Raw genomic sequence first — 17,491 nt, 5'->3', positions numbered from 1 at the left:
GAAAAAAAAAAAAAATTTTATCTGACTGACTGCCAAGCAAGCGTGTGCTTTTTATTTTCTTTTTTTCTTTTTCTTTTTCTAAAGGATTCCAGGTTTAAAATACTTCTCAGCGTAATTTAATGTATAACTGATTTAACTATGAGCACAAATCTTTAACCTGGCTTTTAAACTTTTTGTCTTATTCATAAATCCCTTTTTCCATTTTCCTTGGAGGCAAATTCTTATGTTTGTCACCCCCCCCTCCCCCCCCCCTCCCCTCTTTCTCATCTCATCTCATCCCCATAAATGTGAACGAGGGACCCTGGGTGGCCGCCGTGGGGCCAGACTCATGCGCCAGGGTCTCATTCAGTAGAAGCTCAAGCAAAACGAGGATCAGGCAAAGGAGGGGACGTCGCCCCGCTGCAGCCCCGCCGGGCGTTAGGAGCGGTAGTCCTTTTTACTGTACGGCTTGTTCCCCAGGATGCTGTCCACCTCGTGGGTGATGGACGACGACAGCTTGGGAAGAACCTGCAGCGACGGGGGGAGAGAGAGAGAGAGAGAGAGAGAGAGAGAGAGAGAGGGCAACGTGAGGCTCTAGTTGGAGATCAAAAACATGTAGTCTACACATTAGTGGAGGAATATCCCTGCACGCTTTTTGTATCCAAATTACATTTGGAGCTTCTCAAGAGCGTCAAGTTATGTGTGAAAGATGAATTTCCTTCTTAAAATGTTTACAATACTAATTGTCAAATTCCTTAGTGTTCTAAAAAAATATATGTACATAAATACAGTCCTGATCATAAATAATAGGGCACACTTTCTCTGTCGTTTTGGCTTTCTATGCTAAATGTTTCCATTAACAATCAAACAATTAACATGAGATTAAAGTACAAATTATCTGCTTTGATCGAGTATTTACGTGAATATTGATTAGATCATTTTGAAATAACCCTTTTCATGCATAGACCTTCTTCAGTAACCAAACGTATTTGCAAAGACGACAGTTGTGTTCAAATAAGGCATCATTTTTATTATTTGGTTTAATTTTTTTTTTGTGTAGGTACAATGTTCATGAGGCAAGATGAATTTAAGTCACTTTCCCTGGTTGGATTTCTCCTCTCATGCATTACGTCGCTGCACGCACAGCAAAATGTTTTATTTTTGTTTAATCAAAGGTGTAGAGAGATGTCCCTTCAGGGACTCCTTACTTTCATCTCATCCTCTCCTCCAGTTTTACGTCTGAGGGAAAGTCACTGGCGTCGTGGCAAATGCACGGCCGTGAATTTATGTAAATTGTCAATTACATGCTTCCTGTTTACGACTAATTTGGATTTATTAACACTCACACTTATTTACAAACAAATTGCATCTCACAGAAGGGTCTTGGAATACAGAGTGAGGATTATATTTTTTTTTACGGTGACCTGATTTGCGAGCGCTACAGTTCTGTTCCACTTCGACTCCGTCACAGTATCACGTAAGAAGTGCAGCGCCCGCGGACACTGCCATTTACAATATGAACTATCAAATAATATGCTAAAGAAGATGTGGCATATAGAGTGCACACATGGATGCACATCCAATTAGTGCAGCCATACACACACACACAGAAAAAATAAAACACAAATAAACTAAAGGAAGGAAGAAAATTAAAGACAAAAAATGATGACAAAAGGGTCATCCTTACATGGAGGGGAGATGGAAGTGATTCACCCCGGGCCACGCGTGATGCGCTGGGGAACATAAGCCCCTGTTTCTCTGAAAATCCCATTAAACGAGTTCATCTTATCACCAGAGTGCGCGTCCAGCCCCCCTGGCGACACACACTTCCCTGACCTTATTAAACTGTACAGTGGAGCACCCAAGCATGGACCCGCTAAATACCCCCGAGGCCACAAGAATTTCTGTGCATGAATGCTGACCAATGGAAGGAGGTCAGGTGACATTTTCTTAAATGAATAGTCGAGTTAAGTTTGTGGATAAAGAGCGAGCGGCTCCGGCTTTACCTGTATTGCTCCGATGTTCTCCATCAGCTGCTCGGTGTTGGACGCCCCTAAAAGCACAGAGCTCACCCCCTCGTTCCGTAGGCACCACGCTGTAGGAGAGCGGCAAACGACAATGACGACCCCACCCCGGAACACACACACACACACACACACACACACACACACACACACACACACACACACACACACACACACACACACACACACACACACACACACACACACACACACACACACACGGTGAAAGAAAACCCACAATGCACTACAACCGTCCACACACTTCGCATGAGGCGACACTTCTCCAAATGTAACTGTTTTATCAAATTACTATCAGATTATATTATTACACACAGGCCTCCATCTATAGTCTACATTTCTCTAATAAAGAAAGACACAAATAAAGCTTTCTGCACAACATTCACTGCCCACACACAAAGTGAAATATCTATACGGAGCACCTTGTAAAATACCCAATTGAACATCGCTGCGTACTTGGAAAGCAGAGAGCAGCATGCACAGGATGGAGAACTTTGTGTTTAGAAATAGAGGGGTTATAATTCTGCAGTGGTTGGAGAGTTTCTAGGAATATAATATATTGGCGTTATCAGCTCGGGGAGTTTCCTTTGGATCTGGGTCTGTATGTGCATCAAGAGGGTTCCCTCAGTTCACTCAGGTTGTTGATATTACAGAAGGTGCGATGTTATGTCATTCAGCACCCACGCTAAATCCATTATGCTGATTTACACCACCTCCACCTGACTGGCCAACCCCAGGCAGGAGGGGGTATTTCATCTTTACTTTTTACTCAATATAGTGACTCTAAAGTTGTGTGGAATGGCGTTCGGTGGACATAAATCACCGTGCGCCGCTCACCAGAGTGCCAGTGGGATTTATTGTAATTGGGAGCGACTGGGCTGTCCACTAATGGGCTGTGAAACCGAAATCTACGAGCCGACCCCTGCGTTACAGCCAGGGTTGAAAAGTCTGCCCCTGATCCAAACTGAGATACGACGGAGAGTCGCCGATTTACTCCGTGTGTCCTTCATCTCTGACGCTTTAAAGTCCTCCTACGGAACGGGGATCTTTTCACTCGCATGTTCCTCGCTAACCGGCCGTAAATCAATATCGCCTGCTGCTTTGAGTTATGGACGACATTACACACTGCTGCTGACGCTGGGAAACGCAGGTACCGACGAGACAAATGTGTAAAGTGCAGACACGTCCCCGGTCTCACCACCTTTCTACGGTTTACATCTTCTACACAGATTGTCTTACATGGACTATTTGTTTTTACTTTTATTGAGATCAGCGGGTCTCAACTGGTGGGACTGGATCCAAAACCTGGTGGCACAGGGTGTGTGTATATGTCGACGTCTTCTAAAGTCTACGCATGCAATTCTGTGCTTTTATTTTCAAACACCGGTGTGTGGCCATCATGACTTTAGAAAGAGAAACCTAGGTCACTGAGATGATGATAACAGGATATCCCTGGAAAAATATAAATATAGACATAAAAATCTGTAATAATAATAATTATGATAACTGATTCAGTATAAAACAGCACAACTTGTAATTGTCCCACAGCAGTGCCATGCAGCACACACAGTCAGACACTGTGGCAAGATCTTGTTTAGTAACGTTCATCACTACAGGCGGTTTCAGCAGTGAATGAGGCGTCTATTTATGGTAATGATGTCATATCATTGTACAATTATACATGTATCATTGTACAAAAAAAACAACTGTTTTTTTCCAACACCATCATAAAGCTGTTTTCCAGATCAAATTAAATGTAAGCAAATCTCAGATCCTCACTTCCATTTATTTACCTGCCAATTTCTCTGAAAGAAACTATAGATCAAGACTAACTATGGATGACTAACTAACTATGATAAAACAAACAACATTCAGCAACCACACACACACACACACACACACACACACACACACACACACACACGCGCGCACACACGGCGGCGGCGGCGACAGTCTGGTCGTGCCAGGAGAGGGAGCTGAGAGGTAGAGGGACGGACAGACAGACAGAAAGAGAGAGAGCGGCAGCGTGTATCTGCGTACCGATGGCGAGCTGGGGCAGAGTGCAGCCCAGCCGCTCCGCGATTGCCTGCAGCTCTTTCAACTTCGCCTGCTGACGCCGGCCCTCCTCGCTCAAGATCTTGTCCTTCAACCACTGGTAACCCTGTCGAAAACACAGCACACCTGCTCAAAAACACGGCCCTGGCTCACACGGGTGCACCGAGGCTCCCCTGCCACCAGGGCGGCGCTTTTAAAACATGTGACTCTGTTCCAGCTGAGCTTTGAGGTTGGACGAAGACATCAATCTTTGAATCTTCTGTATTATTAGTATTATTCGCTGTATTATGTTTTGAATCATTCAAATTATACAAAGCGGAAAAAAAGTTAAATGTTAAGAAGGGTATTTGATCTCCACTGAATTACGCAACATTTACTGAATAAGTACAAATTAGCAGCTCAGACATCAGGATCTGACACAGTTATCAATATTCCAATACAAACAAACTAGAACAAATAGGATTGATCACAGAGGTGAAAATCCAAACAATCTATACAACAAACATCCACAAGCAACACTGCACTGGACGAAGGGTTTCACCATCTACACAAGTGGCCGACTACACAACTACACAACACCACTACACAACACGACTATACAATGGAAAGCACGGTGGATAAAGGAGAAGACTCAGGTCCAGACGCAGTCACAGACACAACATGCCACAAATTCACAAATGAGAGGATACATGATCGTGACGTCTAGTCGCATGTGTAGAGTCTGAGTCTGTTGGGAATTACTAGATCGATTTTTTGGGGATTTTGCGTGACTACTTTTTCAACCGTTTGCAATGTTTACATTTTAAGGGTTTGTGGGTTCATATAAATTCACAATGGTGGAATACAATAATGACAAATGTAAAAGGAGCCATGAATGGGGGATCCTCAAATGGTTGCAGTGATCAGAACTCAAAACAGGTAACATTCTGGGTTCATCTTATGCTTGGATGAATACAATTTTTTGTCATCATGAAATGTTCCAATTTGTTTTATCAGGTTGGGTTGAGTAGTTATAGCAGATTTTTAAATTAGAGTTATACGGTTTACACTAGCCAGTGTGGGTTTGCAAGTATGTGTGTGTGTGTGTGTGTTGTGGGGGAGCACAGCGACAGTGCATGTTATAAACATCGCACCGAAATCACACACAACACAAGGGGACACCGACTTGTACAACCTGAAAGACACAAGAAAACAAAACATCCACGTTACGACGACATCCAGTAAAGATGAGTGTTTTGGGTGGAGGACTTTCGATACAGATAACAGAGGGGTGGAAGTGGAGGGTTGGGGTGGTCTACCTTCAGAGAGGCCCGGGAGTAGGCTGGCACCCCACTGTCGTATTTCCCTGAGATGATCCCACAGGCCAGCGGCGACCAGGTCATGGCCCCAACACCTGGTAAGATGGTAGAGAGGAAAAAGGAGATTTTGGATTCACATCAACACCGTATCTCGCGTTTCCAAAAGGGGACTCAACCCTTCCATCTGGACACAACCATAAAGCATTTGATGTGGTCATTTGTTTAGTTTCTGTTTTTTTTCTTCATCTTGAGATTATACAATCTTGAGGTGTTGACATTTCCAGAATTGTATTTGAAGGGGGTTGAAAAAAACCCAACCAAAACAAAAAAACCCCAACATGGTTGTTTTTGATAGTTAAACTATCAGGCTCGCAGGACGACGCCTGTGTTCGACCAGAACTGTTTTAGGTGGTACTGAATTGGGCATTTTTCCTATACACAAATAATTTGTACAAGTATATATATGAGAGACTTGACTTGTTGTACTGGAGCACAGTCAAATTGGTCGTGACGTCATTCCCAGCTCTGACCTCTGAGGTAAATGGGACGCAACATAGCTCTTCTGTCGGATCCGTCTAGATGGGTGAGCCTTTGCTTCCCACGCCCATCAATGAGCCTTGGGCGCCCATGACCCTATTCCTGGTTCACTGGGTGTCGCCGGTGTTCCTTGGACCACTTTTGGTAGATACTAACCACTGCATACTGGGAAAACCCCACAAGACCTGCCGTTTTGGATATGCTCTGACCCAGTCGTTTAGCCACCACAATTTGGTCCAAGCCAAAGTCTTGTCAAAGTCACTCAGATTCTTATGCTTGCCCAATTTTCCTAATTCCAACAACCTCAACGACTGACTGTTCACTTGCTGCCTAATATATCCCACCCCTTGACAGGTGCCACTGGAACGAGATGAGCAATGTTATTCACTTCACCTCTCAGTGGTTTTAATGTTGTGGCTGATCGGTGTAAAGTGGAGGTGTGGCGATGAATATGGACATTCAATTAGGTCATTTACATTGAATGCGATATACCAGAGTATAAGTACAATTGTTCATGTGTCATAAATATTACCAGTAGCTTAGCATCGCTGGTTAACCGTGTGGCAGACAGACGACGGAGTTGAAAACACACCAGATTTATTATAAAGAGTGGGCAAGCTGGAACAAGCCCGGCGCAAATGGACACACATCATGACAAGGGCTCCTTTCTTGTGTGTGTGTGTTGCTCGTTGATTGGTCTAACAAGCAACAGGCATACAGCCACACTGACTTTTGGCACAATTACCTAGACCCAAGACAGGTGTGTCTGCTCAAACCACATTACCCCCACGCCACAAACTGTTAGAGTCCGATAATCCATGCACTAATGCTTGGGTAACATATACCAGACAGCAGAAATGTAACAGTCCATAGCCTGGGTGGTGGTAGTCTTTTGTGATTTTTTGTGCTTTCCTAAGGCATCGAGTGTAGTAAATGCCTTGCACAGGGGGGAGACGGCAGTGGATGATGGGCTCCGCTGTCTTCACCACACTCTGGAGGGCCTTGCGATCAGCAGCGGAGCAGCTACCGTACCAGGCAGTAATGCAGCCAAAGAGGATGCTCTCAATGATGTACCTGTAGAAGTTCATGGGGGTTTTGGCAGACATGCCAGACTTCTTGAGTCTCCTCAGGAAGTATAGGCGTTTTGGAGACATTTTTAATCGCCAAGTCCGCTTGCTTGGACCAGGTGAGGTCCTCTTTGATGAACACAGAGGAACTTGAAGCAGGTCACTCTCTCCACTTCAGCTCCATCGATGTGTATGGGTTAATGACCCCTCCCCTGCTGCTTCCTGAAGTCCATAATCATCTCCTTAATCTTGCAGATGTTGATAGAGAGGTTGTTGTCCTGGAACCATGTTGCCAAGACACTGATCTCCTCTCTGTAGGTAGTCTCATCATGAGACCCGGGATGGTGGTGTCGACTGCAAACTTGAGGATGACGTTGGAGCTGTGTGTGGCCACACAGTCATGCGTGAACACGCCATACAGAAGGGGGACTGATTACCTAGCCCTGAAGGGCTCCAGTGCTTAGTGTCAGTGTAGAGGAGGTGAGGTTACCAATTCTCACCACCTGGGGTCTGCCTGTGAGGAAGTCCAGGATCCAGTTGCAAAGGGAGGTGTTTAGACACATGATCCTGAACTTGGGAACAAGCTCTGCAGGTACAATAGTGTTGAACGCGGAGCTGTTATTTACAAACAGCGTCCAGCATACAATATGTGTATCCCTTATCCAGGTGGGAGAGGGCGGTGTGTACTGACATTTCATTGCATATATGTATGATCGTATGTGTGTGTATGTGACAAATAATCTCTTGAACTTGAACTTTAAGAGCGATGGCATGGTCCATAGATCCGTTGAGGCGGTATGCAAATTGAAGGGGGTCCAAGGTGTCAGGAAGGGTGGAGCAAGGCTTGGGCCCTATGGTTCCAAAATGGGGTTACACCCTCAAATAAAACTGATGTGGATAACAATGTACATGTGCTAACCACTGCTCATTGGTAAATTATCAATATGCCTCGTATTCTTTTTAAGACAATTGTAAAACTGCATTACAATCAAAGATCATCATTTACATTTTTGCAATTTTTAGTTTTATGTTATAAGTCTAATTATCTCTGATTGGTGACGCTCACCTATCTTATGGAAGAGCTCGGGCAGCTGGACCTCCACCTTTTCCCTCTGGAACATGTGGTACTCCGCCTGCTCGCAGATGGGGGGGATCTGGTTGAACTGGCGTGCCACGGAGTACGCTTCCTGCAGCAAAGATGTGGAAGTCACGATTAAAAATCACTCCGCACCGGACTCGGAAAGCGCGTGCAGGAAACACTCATCAGAAAAGAAAGTGAGCCTAAGTGTTTCAAAATATAATTGCTGGTAACATTACTGTGTCCTGTGATTAAAGCAAAGCAAGACAGATGTGTCATACAGAAGACTTTAAGTGTGTGTGTGTGTGTGAGTGTGTGTGTGTAATCAGCTGAAGGCAGTCCCACCATTATCTCCATGGGGCTCCAGCGGGACGTGCCCCAGTACATGGCCATGCCTTGGTTTATCACATGGGTCATTGCTCGCACCGTCTCTGCAAACACAACAAATACAGCACACACACACACACAAACACACACACACACACACACACACACACACACACACACACACACACACACACACACACACACACACACACACACACACACACACACACACACACACACACACACACACACACACACACACACACAGATGTCAGAGAAAATGAAATATGGCCGTCGTCCTCTTCCTCCTCTTCCTTCTATGTTTGTCCCTAATTTTTTGTATATTCTATTATTGGAGCGTATAACGTAGTGAGTGACAATCTTCCAAACTCGCTTCTCATTAAAAAGCTTGGGATAACAGTATTCTCCAGAAATGTCAATGGCCACTGATTGTTTTTTTTTTGTTTGTTTTAATGCATTACTGATCATTCTGGACATTACTACCCATTCACAATGTGGCACATGTGCAGGGGGCACAGCATAAGCCACGTTGAACGAAAGGTGGCAGCCCTATTTCCGCCTTTTTGCATGACTGTAGTTGAAATTATTTTAGATGGTTATACACACCAATGGTTTCCACACAATACACAGGGTTTTCTAATAGCTTTACTAGATTCACTGTTTCAGAAAAATAAACGTGACAAGATCTCAAAATCAAAACACTGCATCCAGTCTTCTCACACATTGTTTATCTTGCGTGTCTTTTCTTCCGCCCAGCTGCTGCTCCTCCCAGCTTTTGACCACCACTAAAGCACAACGGAGACATCGGTGGTAGAGAGGGATTGTATAACTAGACAGAACAGCAATTTGGCTTTTTGCCCCATTGTTTGCTGTCCTTTGGCTACTGCCAGACTCGAAATATCCCAGATGGTTACACTGGATTGTAAGGCATAAACAAAACAGTCTGTATGAACTGTGTGTAATCATCAAAGGCAGATGGGGCAGAGGCGTCTCCCCCCCTCGACATAATCTCCATGAAACAGCACCTGCTCCTTCTGGAAGAGATAAAATCTCCAGTAATGCCACAGAGGTGGGCTTGGAACAGAGCCAGCCTCTGTAGTAACATTAATGTTATGGGTTAAAGGGATGACCCCCGACCCCAGTCTGCCCCAAAGAGGGACTTTGACACTAGGGCAGATGGATCTGGAGTGTCACCAGCTGAATCCACACACGGCGCCATTAAAAAAAGGTCTCGTGTCTCCAGCGTCTGTCCCCAAACCCTGTGACTCAGAGCAGAAATGTAGGAATGCTGCACTTCTGTCATAAAAGATGCACATCTGGCTCCCGAAAAAGGGGACCGTAATGTGATTTTTCTGCACTGTGAAAGCACGTCTGGGAGGTTCTAAACTGCGACACATAAAGAAGTGTTGACGGAAAGAGACACAGATAGGTTTAGTGAGAGAAAGATAGAAGGATAAAGCAGGAAAAATAAATACTTTACCTTCCATAGGAGTATTGGGGTCTGGCCTGTTTGCAAAAACAACATCGACATATTCCAGCTGCAGTCTTTCCAACGACGCTTTTAACCCTAGAAATGCACATTACAGTGACGGTTATTCACTGGAACACCAACAGCCTAATTAATATACTGAGATCTGACAAAGTTCTATCTTAGAATACTCTCAAATCAATTAAACTTTAACATTGCGTTATTCTACGTCCTCAAAATCCTCCCCAAAGTCTTTTCAGTGTTACAGATAATCCAGAGGATCTGACTTATTGGAACGCCACCATAGCGTCCCTGGAGCCAGGGACTCATTAGGAAGCGTTGCTGGAGAGTCAGCCATTAACTTTTCCTGCATAACTGCTGCTTACCTTCTATAATGTGCTTTCGAGATAATCCTCTCTCAGTCTCAGCTCTAAAAACAAAAATGTAACGTGCGTTATGAACAACTCAAGAAAATGTCACTTTTTGTCACTGATAACAACAAAGGCTGGTCTCGTGCTCCATTGTGTGCCCCTCCATGATGGCCACCCACGAAAAATGATATGATAAATGTTTCAGCTTCGCCCCGGAGCCCTTGACAATGTATCATTGAATTGCACATGATCGCATTAACAGGAACATCGGATCCTCCATCAGAGGCCTGGTCGCCAGAGCCAAGAGAGAATTTAAGAGAGGGGTCATTTGTACTCATTTGACGACGCAAATAAATCATGATGGAACTTACTTTCCACCCCAGAAGATTTTCGTTGTTATTACCAGACTGGAACGTCTGAAAACACAAAACAAAGAAACACATTTTTCGACACCTTGGCTTTAAAACAGTGACAAGTTCGAGCAAGGGTAAATAATCAAGTGTCTGAATTGTGCAGATGCAGGCTGTAGTCTGGAATGGATGGCTGGAGGAAGAAGCCTGTGCTCGCTCTCTCTAAAGCGGTAAGGGGATACTGTAAGTCGGCTTGCCAGAATTGGGCAAGTGACACCAAATGGGCGACACAGTATATGTGCCCAAACGCCAATCCAGGATGACAAGTAAAAGAAGCACTCCGAGATGATTAATTATTCAGCTTCTTTGAGCAGCGACACAGAGTGCTGGCATGGTGCGGCCGCCTCTATTCATTTTTTATCTCCTCACCTTCCCCCCGCTGTATTGCCCAGCGTCAGCAAGGATGGAGACGATAAGGACGACCGGGAGAACGGAAATTAAAAAAGAAAAAAAAACAAAAACAATAAAGATACACGGAGGCAGCATACCTCCATCCTTTCTTCTTGATGATGTTTCCGAGCACCACCTCGGACCTGAAAGAGAAGGAAAAGGCAACATTGGTTAAAAGCAGATACTTCTGCAATGCAAGTGCAGCAAACACCAGCTCACGATGCATATATAATGCATGAGCACCAGTCTGGCACCGGAGCTTTTAAATGAGCTACAGGGGCAGAGTAAGTGGGTGGTGCTGAGGTGCAGCAGCCCCGTGCCACTCATTAGCCACAGGGGGGGGGAGCTAATTATGGCCGCCATGGGGCCCATTAAAGCTTCGGACACAACCGGTCGGTGGAAACTCCTGCCACCGCTCAGTGATAAATAAAATCAGTCTCTTTCACGCGGCGTGACCTATCGTGGCTGCGCACAGCTCGCACAGCGGGACCGGTGGCTCAGCTATCGATCTCAGTCCCACCTCCAGCTCTCCGCCTCCTCTTCCCTTCATTACCGTTTCAGTCTCTGTCACTTTCACCCCTATATCTTCACTTTCCCTTCAATACCTCCACCTCCTACATCCCCCTGTGTGTGTGTGTGTGTGTGTGTGTGTGTGTGTGTGTGTTTGTCGGGTACAGCTGGTTGGTAAGGAGAGCAGAGCTTAAGAGAGCGGGGCAGGGCTCCAAGTATTTCAAAACCAGATGTTACTGACCCTGCCTTCAAGAACCGTGTCTCCTCTCCTCCATAAATAGATTTCTCCTTCTCCCTTGCAATCGGTGTATCACAGTAATGGTAATATATGTGGACGTGTGGCCCTGTCTGTCCTATTAGAATAGCATGTCATGTCCTATGTGTGACATGACGTGTCGCGCGACGCAGTCGTTACACCGCCTTCATCCTTGATAACATTCATGAACATGCACTACACTCTTTTCAAAAGTGTTCACAATTAAGATGTATTAATTAATGTGTAATTTCAGATTCAGTTAATAGCACGCTAAAGTGAATAGATGGTGATGTGTGCTGAATCAACACTGCCGCTATCACTGATGGTTAAAGGCAAACTCTGGGGTATTCTCCCTTTTGTTTTTGGTCTGAATCTATTTAAAGATGACACCAATCCTGAAAAAGACACGAATGTGGGGTTGAAATTGGGTTGCATTGCGTTTTTATCCGTACGCCGCTTTGGTCTTCAGCTTAGCAATAACACCATTTTAACAGCGAAAAAGCATCCCCAAAACATTTTTGTTTTAGTCTCAAAATGGGTTGTGGAGGCAGAGGATTTTCACGGTGAATAGTTTCTTCTTATCAGCAAAGATTGTCTGTGAAATTAGAAATGGGGACACAGCCTGGGTTTTAATACCTTTGATGTGTTAATCAAGTCTTAATACTATATTATGATATAGGGATTGAGTACATAGACCAGCAGCACTGAGTGTATTTGACCAGTAAACATCAGATAAACACCACTGTGAAGCCACACATAAGGCTAAGCCACATCCCGGTGCCTCCCAAACACAGCCTGGACCTGAGAACTAATGCAAGGTACGAGATGAGATTTCATGCTTCTCACACAACAAGACTAAATGCACCACTGTAGTGTGCGAGAGAGGAAAAACAAGCAGAGAATAAAACATTTAAATACAGCAGTTTTGCATCACCATAAGCAAGATAACTACATTTATTTTTTTTATTTTTGTCCAGTTCAATGACAAGACAAACCCATTGAAGAATTGGCCAGTGGACAGTTTAGTTACGAAGACTACATAACGCTCTCATAGGATGCCCATTTGAATGGTAGTATAATTTTCAGAGCAGCTTCAAGATCATAAGCCATAACTAAGTTATATTATTACATATTAAAATAGTATTATTAAAAATAAAATAAATAATGAACATTTAAAAATAAGATTAAAATAATAACATATAAAAAAAATTCAAGATTTTTGTGGAGCTCGGATTTGAAAGCTTTTTTACGTTTTTTTATTTTCCCTCTTACAACATTAAAGGTTCCAAAGTTATCAAACCATCCCATGCACTGACCTACACAGCTCTGCAAATCAGGACATTGCACAGCACCCAAGCTGAATCCTTAGCATAAAAGCTCTTTACATCCTAGGATAGAAAGTGCTGGATTTGTTCGACTGGTATTTCTACGCACATCCACTGTAAGCTCCTCAGCGCCGCGTTGCAGAGCAAGCTGTCGGGATTAACACCTGAGTAAGACGCTGCATTATGACAAGTTGTCATGGCCATTTGCACGTGCCCCGCAGATTTTTCCCCTTCTGTAAATCTGCGATGCGGCATCACAGTCTGTAATTCTCACACGTGTCAAAGATCAACATTGTTCTTGTTTTATGGCCGGAGTCAACAGCGAGCATTGCACAATTTGACCACAGGGTGCTGTAATGTAAAGTGATGTTTGTTTGCCAGAGAACAGCTGCCGCAGCGGTCAACATGGAGCTGCTGCTTGTCCTGTTGTGTTCATGTGTGATTTTATTTTAATACATAAGATATTTTTAAGAATGCTGCACTTTGGAATAAAAATGGCACAACTAAATCCTGTGCAACATTCTTGGGATTAAAACAAGACTCTAGAAGCTGCAGGCGTAGCATAATCCCTTCAATTGTTTCCATCTATCCAAGCAAAACAAAGCTTGATTAATCCACACAGAAATAAAACAAAACCCTTATCTGGAGGAGGTCCTGCTTTCTGATGAAGTTAATGAGTTGGAAATGTTGTGAAAGTATGTGAGCAAATTGAGGCCAATTCTTTTTAATTTTTGACTCAAACATTCGACCAGTTACACGCGCTTTGAGATGAAGACCGACCTTCCTTCGATTGTCTGATCAGGTCTAGACCCCGTGTTTATGTCGATGAACCTGCAGGTCCCCACGCCCTCCAAATCCAAAACAATTTTTAGAAAATATTGTTTGCTAGTTGTGTGTTGTTTCACAAGGAAGCCGCCGGAGGCTGCAACACGAGGGAAACTGTAACGATGAGCACCTTCGTTTCACCTTTGACCTCAGGGGTTCTGTCTACTCAATCAGAAAATAAATTAATCTGATTAGAACTTCCAAATATCCCCAAAGCAGTGGTGTTGGTGTGTCTGCTAGGCAACAACATGCAGGAAGCTGCACTCGTACGGTGCACAATAGATAGTGAATGTAGGCGATGCAATCACACTTTGAGACAAAATGTGGGATTTTACCTTTTAATAGTTTCGAATGGTGTTCAGTCACACGTCAGGCTTCCATTTTAAAATAGATATATTGGCAATCTACAGCACGAGCCAATATTTACACTCACCTGAGCACATCGGCCGTAGCTAGGTCACTATCTTTTTGGCACCCGGAGCATTTAGAAGCCGCCTCTCGCTCAGTTGGGCGTCTGATTACTAATACAAGTCTAATATCAGTATACTCACTTTCCAGCAGCATAGACCTCAGCCGTGTCAAACAGATTGATGCCATTCTCATAGGCCAATGTCATCAGCTGCTCTGCCATCTGTTGGGAGAGAGGCGGGGAGGGGAGACGCTCAGAGAAAAGGGGGTGACAGGGGTTATTGGATAACACATATGAAGTGTGACATATTTTTCAATTATTAAGCCTCGCCCATATGCCTTGCGCTGCACGACACGCCTCGGCGACTTGGCAGCGAGGCGTGTTATATGGTTGCATGTTGGTTATCTGGCCGTTTTCCCTTTGTTAATATGTTTGCTGTGCGAGCAGGAATGGATGTCCTGTGTGGCCCAGGAACACTGGATCGTATGGGGAGAATTTGTGAATGTTTGACGGACGGAAGATAACAAAATCCGTCTGCGCTCACCTCGTCCGTTATCTGTCCGCCGAACGTCACCCATGTCCCTGCGCAAATCGAAAAGGAGAGAGCAGAAGGTAAATATACATGTGCAGGCACTAAAGCATGGGTAAAATCTAAACCCACCATGTACTTCTGAAACGTGGGGCTACTAAACATTTTATGCACACATCCTGTATCATATACTGCTCATTTATCCTTCATCGATATTGCTTTCATTTGGGAACTGGACCAGCAAGGCATCCATCCCCCCAGTAGAAAAAAATTTACATTCTTTGGACTTTGAGATATTTCTTTTAAGTATGAAAATGACTTCTGTGATGAGTCACCTTAACTTCACATGCTGAATGTGTTTGGCCAGCATCACACACACACACGCACGCACACGCACACACACAACACACACACACACACACACACACACACACACACACACACACACACACACACACACACACACACACACACACACACACACACACACACACACACAGATCGTGCGTACCTAATCCTAGGCAGGACACCCGCAGGCCAGACTTCCCAAGGTTTCTGTCAAAACAGAGAGAAATACATTAGCATTAATGTTAAATTGATATGGCAAAGTTTTGTACTATTTTTAGACCAATGTTGGGAGGGACTGATACAACACCTAAAAAAATGAGAAAAGAAAGAATAAGAACCCCATCTGTCTTTAATAGGTGGTGTAGCTTTAGCCATGACTGCAGTGGAGGATTACAGTCACAGAAGCGGAAACAGTGGGCTTGTGTGGATTTCTACACCAGCCATCTATCTGCTCTGACACATGTAGGATGGGTGCTTATGGAGGGTTGTAGGCTCATTTGTTGCCAAGAGGAACCTTCTGTCTATGACGATGTGTGTGCCGTTTCATGCAACGGCACACAACCAATGTCACGCTTCTCCTCGGCACACCAGGACACCCCAGACACCCCTGCAACTCAAATCCCTAACTGTGAAGCAGAGGCTTGGCTCCTCAAGACAACTCGCTCCTAAAGCTGGCATATCCAAGTCTATCACAGTCCAGACAACTCTCGGCTGTCAATCACAGCTTTGGATGGTACATTCCTCTTTTTGTGATGCCTTTTTAAAGTTTCCAACACCACAATACATGGGATCCCAGTTTAAATCAAACATCCATGGGTCTAAGAGGGATTCAATGATGGAAAATTATTGACCATAAATTACAAACCTTTCACAAAATATCTTCAATTACAAACTGTTGCTATGTGCCAACAGAGTTTTTTTTATGTCCAAAATGGTGCACTGATTCGCATGGACCTGTTGTGAAGACTCAAGTTGGCCATAAATATGTGGGATCAGAGATGACATAACCGGGGTGTAGGTGTAAAAGTGAGCGTGTAAGTATGGGTGGCTGTCTAATGTACGCCTTTTTGTCCAAATATAATTTTTAGTCAGTTTGAAGAAATACAATCAGAATATGTCAAAAAAAGAGCGAAAGAGACAGAAATATCTGCAGGAGAGAGAACATATGCCTTTGTCTGTGTGTTTGTGTGTGTGTGTTTGTGTTTGTGTGTCTGTGTGTATGTGACTACATGTGGACGTGTGAGGAGGATTATGCCTGTGTGGGTGCCTTGTAAAGCTATTACACAGAAAGGCTGCTGGATTGCTCTGCCGATGAGAAACACAAACACTTTTCATTTTGCTAAACAGCAAGACAGTTCAAGAGTTACACTTGTGGTACTGCGCAAAATAAACAGCCTGATGAGTCCTCTGCTTCATCTACATACTGTATCTACTATATCAATAGGGCAGATTACAAAAACATCCTTATAGCTGCACTGTTTCTTCTCTGAAACACCACGGTTGCGGGTAACCTCTCTCAGAGAGGATGTTGTTAACGAGAACCCAGCGACTTATCTTCCGCACACAGATATGGGTGAGGGAGCGATCAGAACGCCTCGCGAGTCCCCACGCTCTGCTGGGGTGTAGAGGGAGGCACCGTAGTGGTGACAAGGTTAACACAACTTCCCTCAGGAAAGACTGGCCCTGATCTACAATTAGCCACCTCTTAATTGCTTTGGCTGAAATGGCCCCCAAGGGAACAAGTGCTTAGAATCTAAAACAGACAAATGCTGCTTACTGACCAACAATTCTTCCAGCATGTTTTGATAAAGAAAAAAATATTTACATTAAAATTCCATCTGCTGATATTACAACCTCTCAAAACCATGAACCATGAACTACAGCGCAAGCTTGGTGCTTATTCACGCATCTGGCAACTTGTATGCTCATGAATGTTGATGTGTAAAGTGTATACAATAAACTCAATTCTTCCAATGTGTAAAACCTCTGTGCCCTGGTGTGTTACACCGTTAGGCCTTTTGAACGAGCAAAAAAGTCTTGGATTGTATGTGAGCATGCTTCAACAATGAATGCACAATACTTGATCACTCGCCCAAACACAAAGGTAAGGAATTGCGATATCAGAATGCACAGCCCTGCCCTTGCTTTTGTTCTCTCTGTGACGAAGACCCTTTGTCAGCACTGTATTGTGTTCAATATTTAAGAGGCTGGCCTTGAATACTGCATGGTGGGTTGCTGCCCGTGAC

At 44.2% G+C, this 17,491-nt stretch overlaps 1 protein-coding gene across 6 annotated transcripts in view; it reads right to left on the bottom strand.

Moving 5' to 3' along the window:
• Positions 1–396: 396 nt before the first annotated feature.
• kcnab2a (potassium voltage-gated channel subfamily A regulatory beta subunit 2a) overlaps positions 397–17,491 on the bottom strand; it is a gene marked incomplete at its 5' end in the record, with an annotated part of 56,008 nt that continues 38,913 nt past the window's right edge. For 5 of the 6 annotated variants that reach the window (XM_080000557.1, XM_080000558.1, XM_080000555.1 and 2 more), the window contains 13 exons: positions 397–507; positions 1,986–2,074; positions 4,062–4,182; positions 5,375–5,469; positions 8,045–8,165; positions 8,402–8,487; positions 9,885–9,971; positions 10,259–10,302; positions 10,615–10,659; positions 11,142–11,186; positions 14,511–14,590; positions 14,913–14,950; positions 15,409–15,452. In XM_080000557.1, coding sequence (XP_079856683.1) covers positions 418–507; positions 1,986–2,074; positions 4,062–4,182; positions 5,375–5,469; positions 8,045–8,165; positions 8,402–8,487; positions 9,885–9,971; positions 10,259–10,302; positions 10,615–10,659; positions 11,142–11,186; positions 14,511–14,590; positions 14,913–14,950; positions 15,409–15,452 — 985 coding nt within the window. In that variant the 3' untranslated portion in view covers positions 397–417. Of the gene's footprint in view, positions 508–1,985; positions 2,075–4,061; positions 4,183–5,374; positions 5,470–8,044; positions 8,166–8,401; positions 8,488–9,884; positions 9,972–10,258; positions 10,303–10,614; positions 10,660–11,141; positions 11,187–14,510; positions 14,591–14,912; positions 14,951–15,408; positions 15,453–17,491 lie in introns of those variants that run through there. The other variant, XM_080000559.1, reaches the window with a different exon arrangement.

This window comes from Zeus faber (assembly GCF_960531495.2).
Source record: "Zeus faber genome assembly, chromosome: 5".
In the NCBI taxonomy this organism is placed as follows: Eukaryota; Metazoa; Chordata; class Actinopteri; order Zeiformes; family Zeidae; genus Zeus; species Zeus faber.
This window is presented reverse-complemented; position numbering and strand designations above follow the sequence as displayed.